Source organism: Pundamilia nyererei, unplaced genomic scaffold, assembly GCF_000239375.1.
Source record: "Pundamilia nyererei isolate P.nyererei 1_Seehausen unplaced genomic scaffold, PunNye1.0 scaffold00244, whole genome shotgun sequence".
Lineage (NCBI taxonomy): Eukaryota > Metazoa > Chordata > Actinopteri > Cichliformes > Cichlidae > Pundamilia > Pundamilia nyererei.
The window spans coordinates 594,246-600,501 of record NW_005187645.1 but is presented as its reverse complement, the minus strand read 5'-3'; the positions used below and the strand labels follow the sequence as shown (position 1 = coordinate 600,501).

General features: G+C 43.9%; 1 protein-coding gene across 2 annotated transcripts in view; it reads right to left on the bottom strand.

Moving 5' to 3' along the window:
- The window catches only part of eif5b (eukaryotic translation initiation factor 5B), a 12,498-nt gene extending 7,630 nt beyond the window's left edge, over positions 1-4,868 (bottom strand). The window contains exons 1-12 of one of the 2 annotated variants that reach the window (XM_005749408.2): positions 4,721-4,868; positions 2,797-2,904; positions 2,648-2,711; positions 2,385-2,552; positions 1,791-2,295; positions 1,578-1,717; positions 1,416-1,493; positions 1,161-1,311; positions 950-1,045; positions 773-859; positions 620-679; positions 321-359 (exon numbers count right to left, since the gene is read on the bottom strand). In XM_005749408.2, coding sequence (XP_005749465.1) covers positions 321-359; positions 620-679; positions 773-859; positions 950-1,045; positions 1,161-1,311; positions 1,416-1,493; positions 1,578-1,717; positions 1,791-2,295; positions 2,385-2,552; positions 2,648-2,711; positions 2,797-2,904; positions 4,721-4,755 — 1,531 coding nt within the window. In that variant the 5' untranslated portion in view covers positions 4,756-4,868. The remainder of the gene's footprint in view (positions 1-320; positions 360-619; positions 680-772; positions 860-949; positions 1,046-1,160; positions 1,312-1,415; positions 1,494-1,577; positions 1,718-1,790; positions 2,296-2,384; positions 2,553-2,647; positions 2,712-2,796; positions 2,905-4,720) is intronic. The other variant, XM_005749409.2, reaches the window with a different exon arrangement.
- Between the last annotated feature and the right edge of the window lie 1,388 nt (positions 4,869-6,256).

Sequence of the window (6,256 nt, the reverse complement as noted above, 5' to 3'; positions counted from 1 at the left end):
ACACACACACACACACACACACACACACACACACACACAAAAAGGGGGGATACTAAGTCTCTACCAAAAGAGCCTGTTTTAGTACGACCATTTTTGCTACTGAAAAACATCACACATGCCTAACCCATACTATAAAACAGCTTGCACATGCTTTTGTGATACCAAAAGGGCACACCTAACACACACCAAGCTTAGACCTACTTTGATGTTTAAGAAACACATATGTGACATGCCTAGTTGGTACTAAAACAAGCACAAATCTAAGCCATGCCTTTCGGGTACTAAAACAAGCATTTGCCTGCACAGCACAGTTTCAGTACCTGCTTCTCGTCGTGTCCTGCTGAGCCCCATTTTCCTTTCTTTTTATTCATGAAATAAAAGCAACATATAAAGAATTTAGTTCCCTCAAAGCCAACAGTCACACATGCTACAGCTGCTTTTTGGACTTCAGTATATCCTGCCACGGACATTTTAACTCAAAAGGCTGGGAATCGAACCACCGACCCTCTGACTGGAGGTGAAACTGTCTTTTTTTCCCTGCAGTGTTTTTCTCCCCTTCTTTATTAGATGTGAAAACAGAGGAAAGAATCTAATCATTTCAGGTGACCAAGGCTCTCACCTTTCTCCTCGTCACTGGCAATGGCCTCCCAGTTATCCACAGCAGCTTCTGGCTTCACCTCTAAACACAGAGACAGAACAGAAACAAGTTAACTTCTGTTCAGCGCAATAAAACACCACCCTGATACCTCCACTTCACACCTGCAGCTCTTACCTGGTTCTGCAGGCGGTGCCTCAGCCTCTGTTTCCATTGCAACTGGCTCTGGAGTCTCTGAAGTCGGCGAGGTCACTTCTGATGTTTCTGGGAAGGGGAATGACAAAATTATTTTTATTATATGACCAGCAGGAGGACTGTAGCGTCTCTCGGCTGGTGCGAGCAGCAGCGCTGTACCTTCAGGAGTCTGGGTGGCGGGCTTCTTCCTCCTCTTGTCTCCATAAACAGGTTTCTTCTTTTGCACCTCTTTGTCTCTGGATGGCACATCAACACCTGCACACACAGAATCATATTAGCTGTACAGAGCTGACTGTACTGGAATGACTGCATTATACTTCTGTAACCCTCCTTAGCGCCCCTCCCAGTCTGTCCTGCTCATAGCACCCACCCTGAGCCTGCAGCAACATGAGCGTGGCCTCAGCACGAGCTCGAGCTTCCTTCTGGGCCTTCGTCAGCAGCTTCCCCTCCTTCTTCAGGCGCTCCTTCCTCTCCTTCTCCTTCTGCTTCTTCTTCTCCTTGCGCTCCTGCTCCAGGCGCTCCTACAAGGGCAGCAAAACCGATGCCACAGCGATTCGCGATGAGACGACAGGAAAGACAAAAGTGAAGAAGAACAAGAAGGAGGTGGTGGAGCTTTGTGTTTTACCTTTTCCTGCCTCTCCTTCTCCAGCTCCTCCAGCCTCCTCTGCCGCTCCTCCTCCTCTTTCTTGGCTCGCTCCTCCTCCTGCAAAAACAGTTAAATCATTTTCAGATATCAAGCACCCATCCCATCATGATCTCCATGACTACGTCTCCCACAATGCCCCACCTCCTTCATCTTGGCCAGGGCCTCCTGCATGGCCTTCACTGTGGCCTTGCTAGGTCCCTTCTTCTTCTTGTCTTCATCCTTGTCTTTCTCTCCTTTCTTCTTCTTCTTGTCTTTCTTCTTTTTGTCGCCCTCCGGCTCCTCTGCAGAAGGAGAAGAAACCCGTCACACTGAATGGCATCACACGATTTCTTGTTTTTCCTGATAATAACTTACCCTCTGCTGCTGGCTCTGCCCCTTCCTGTTCTTCCAACACTGCTGCAGGAGGCGCATTTTGTGGAGGCGCGGACTCAGTCTTCTTCTCTGGCTCTTTCTTTGGCTCCACGCTGCCCTCCTTCTCCTTCTGCTTCTTCTGCTTCATCCTCTCCTCCTCTTTCTTTTTCCTCTCCCTCTCCTTCTTCTCTGCTTTCTTCTGTGCAGCCGTCTTGATTTTGAAGGTGCCATCGTCCTCCTGCTGCTCCTCCTCGTCTTCGCTCTCGGCCTTCAAAGGCTTCCCTTTCTTCTTCTTCTTGTCTCTCCTGGAGGTGAACTCCTCATCGTCTTCGGAGTCATCCTTTCCAACGCTGCCTCCTTCTTCTCCTTTCCTCATACCTTTGTCCTGGTCCTCCTCCTCGTCGGACACTGAAGGTTTTTTGCCTCCTTTCTTTCCTCCTTTGGTCTTCAGGCGAGACTGTGAGCTGCTGTCATCGTCAGATTCTGAAGCAGGAGTAGGAGGTGGGGCCTGGAGGAGCAAAGAATAGAAATTTAGACACTTTCTAAAGAGTCTGTGCTCTTATTTCTATGATATGACGTTTATGTTCATTATTTCACCTTCTTCTTCTCCTTTTGTTCTCCGTTCCTTTCTCCATCAACATGACCTTCAGCATCATCACCCTCCTCATCCTCGGGGCTGGCTCCGCCCTTCTTTCCTTTTCTGGTCTTCTTCTTCTCCGGTTTAGGGGGCTCGAAACTCTCTACTTCTTCTGTGATGTCTGTTTTCTGCACAGAGAGAGATTCTTTGTATCAGAACAAATCTTCAATCTCTCTGACTGAAAAAGCATTTTTTAGCTGAAGTGCCCCTCGGATGCGTTTACCTTCCCCTTTCCTCCTGTGCTCTCGAGCGATAACTCCTCGAGCTCCTTCATGATGTCATCCTCACTGGAAGAGGAGGAAAGAACTGTTTTAGGAAATTTCAAAGCAGTAAGCTTGATTAAAATAAAAACGATCAGGAAGAATGTCTCACTCAAAGTCATCTTTCTTCCCTGCTTTCTTCTTCTTCTTTCCCTTTGGCTCTTTGGAAGCTCCGGCTCCTTCGATCTCCGCCGCCAGAGCGTCGATGTCATCTTTGGCACTGAGCACAGATTTGAAAAACGGTCAGAGCACGAGAGTGACACCCGACTGAAACCTGGTCAGACACTGAGAACACGGGCTGCGAGAGGAGACCGAGTTAGACTGTGTTTCTCTTTGTGTCAGAAGAATGTGAATGTGAAGAGCTGCTGACTCCTCATTTCCTTTCATTTCCCATCAGCCCTCTGAGGCACAGCGAGCACAGAGCGACAGCAGTGCTGTAACCACGGATTGCGTTCCCTCAAGTCACTGTAGATCAAATATCATCTGGCTTCAGACTCACAAAGGAAGACATCTAATCTGCTCTGTGAAACTGAAGATGAAGTATGGCAACAACAAACCGCTGATTTATCAATTACATCTGAGATTTTCTGGCATTTTAGATCAAACTTTCAAAGTTTAAATTCATCTACAAAGTGAGCTGGAGGCACATTTGGATTCCTGAGTAGGCCTCAAAAAGCTGCACACACAGACTGTTAATATGTTGTGAGGGAAAACCTTAGAAGAGAGTTCATAAAGAGACAAAGTGTGCAGAAAAAGATGCACAGATGCACAAAAAGGTAAAACAAAAATTACAAAGGAACCAAACGTTAAATGCAAAGTTTAAAAAAAAAGAAAGAAAAACCCTCCTCAAGAATGAAGAAAAATGGAAAAAGTCATGACGAGAAACTTTAAGGAAAAACTAGAAAAAATGAAGTATAAAAAAAATAATGGTAACGTGCACAAATAGCGAGGAAAGAGTCATAAACAAAGACGAAACACAAACAAATAAAACGAAAAAAACAAACATAAAACCTGCAAAGGTGTAAGGAGAAGTTCAAAAACACAGACAGTAAAAATCAGCAGACAAGAAACTACAAATGAATTTAATATAAGTTTTTGCTAGAAGCTGCATTACTACCTCAATACGCTTTAACACAGAAAACAATAATATTAAAACCCAACATCTGGCAGGAGTTTCATGCTCCATCTGTGACGTCAGTGTTTGCATCATCACTCCCGTTATATCTATATTTGAGTTAAATGTTTATTTCAGCTAATTAGTGTGAGTTTCCCTCCCTGAGCCGTTTAATCTGATCAGAGCGTTTCTCGTGCAACGGTGTCCATGGAGGGTTAAAACCAGTTTGAAGCCTCTCGACTATTATTAGTGCATTATTAGTATTGATTATAAATGAAAGATTAGGTGATCGGGTTCATCAGCGTACCAAAACCCGATCAAACTTTCCTTTCACGAGCAGGTGATCGCTCCCAGACTGTGGCGTGTCTGTACCTGCCTGCTCTGTTTATATTTACTATAATCACGTTTTAGAGTTTACTCGTCAATAAAGGAGCAACAGCAGCACATCTGTGCTGTACCTGGGGATAGCCGTGACCGCAGCGGCTCAGGTGATTCAGCCAGGCTTGCGTCACCGAGCAGGTCTTTGCTCACAGGTGATGTGTCTCCGTTACAGCAACTGCAGGCCGCCTCTTAGAGCAGCCGGCTCTGAGGCGGCTAACGCGGACACATGTGGCTCCCGTGAGCCCCGCAGCTGGCGGCGGGAGGCCCACCCAGGCCTAGGGTAACCCGGATTTGCCCGTGTCAGCCCGCCTGCTGTTCTGTAATTCTCCTTAAGCCACATTCAGGCTGTTTAAAGCTTCGCTGCCTCACTCCCTCACAGACTCGTGGTTAGCATCCGCTAGCATGGCTAGCCATTAAGCTAACAGGGTAAGCAGCGGGAAAACGGGCCAGTCTGGGGGTGTTCACGGGCCGGGAGAGCCCCGATGGGGCTCGGTGTCAGTGCGGACCAGTGATGTTTATCGGTAGCCGGTGCGCTCCCTACCTGTCCTCTCCGGATTTCTTCTGTTTCTTCCCCATCTTGAAGCTTCAGGTCTCCGTTTACTTTGCTCTGTGTTGGCCGACGCACACGACGACTCACAGCGGGCAAAGATCTCCTATTGTCCGCGAGGAGGGGCCACTCCGCTCCTCCACCTCTAATGCCATACATCCTAGGGTGACCAACCGTCCTCTTTTTGCACTTGTTGACTTGTAAAAGCTTATATGACATTTTTTATTTCACCTTTTATTAACCGCACAGAGAAGGCATCGTTTAAATATGTTAAAGTTTTCTTTAAGCAAACAGTAAGTTCTCCATGTCTGGGCCAAGTGTCCTCTTTTTTGGAAATCAAAATATGGTCACCCTAGTGACACATTTCCACAAGAGTTTGGGTTTATTTTCCACAGTTGATGATTTAATTAACTTTTACTATCAAAGTTGGAAAATGTCAAAACGTCTAAATACTTAAAGTGGCGAATAAAAGTGATGTATAAATGCCATTCCTCTCCATACAACAAAGATTTAATTACGCTATTATCAGTTTCTATTGCTTATCTTATTATTTTATTTAATACCTGCTTCTCTCCTAAATAATGATATCACGTGACCGTCTGTTCACGGAGAAATTGTCAGAGTGACACCTCCTGTTATATTCCCCTCCAGTGATTGGTCAGCACGCGTGGCTGAATCGGTACTTTTGCGCATGCGTTGTACGCCTTCGGTCTGACGACTTACAATAAAACTGTATTATTGATGATGCATTCGTTTCCTTCAGCCACATGCTTTTCATCATTATTAACTTTGTCCCACAGACTTTTATTTTGAAAGTCTGATCATATTTTTGTGCTTGAATTGATATTGGTTCAAATACATGTAATGATATGGTGTTTTAGGCTGATTTTTACCCGACAGTATACACATCAATTTGCATTTAAATATTTATTTAAGAAAATGAATATATACGATAACAGTGCTGGCACATTTATCGGGAGAGTTAGGTGTTATTTTACAGTACATGCTTAATAAAATAATAATAATAAAATAATTAAAGTTAACGGAGAAGGTTACAGTAAATTCATTTTTACCTGTATGTTTTGATTTGTGTGCTTAAAAACTGTTTGATTTATTGTTTTTGTGAATTTCCTAAAACAATTGTGTTTTCGTCTAAATATTTAGATGTTAAATACTAAAGTTATGTTAAAGTTAAATGTTTAGGCCTCTTTTAGATCTTGTTTTGCTGTATGAAAACCTTTTCAAATGTAGTTTTATGCATTTATAAAGAAAAAAGCATTAGCTGATGAGAAAAATGAAGGCGATAATAACATATGAGTTTTTGTATTTTTGTTGTAGTTGTTTTTGTATTTTACCAAATAAAATACAGAAAATAATAACCTGTGTGAATTTTCATGAACAGTTTTCACAGCTGTGACTAAATTACAGCAGCTCCTTTCAAGCATTTCAAATGAAGTGAAAAAGCAGCTCTGTTCACTCAAGAGGGTAAAAAATGAAAACTCAGATGTCCGTAAATGTCTGTTCCAGGAA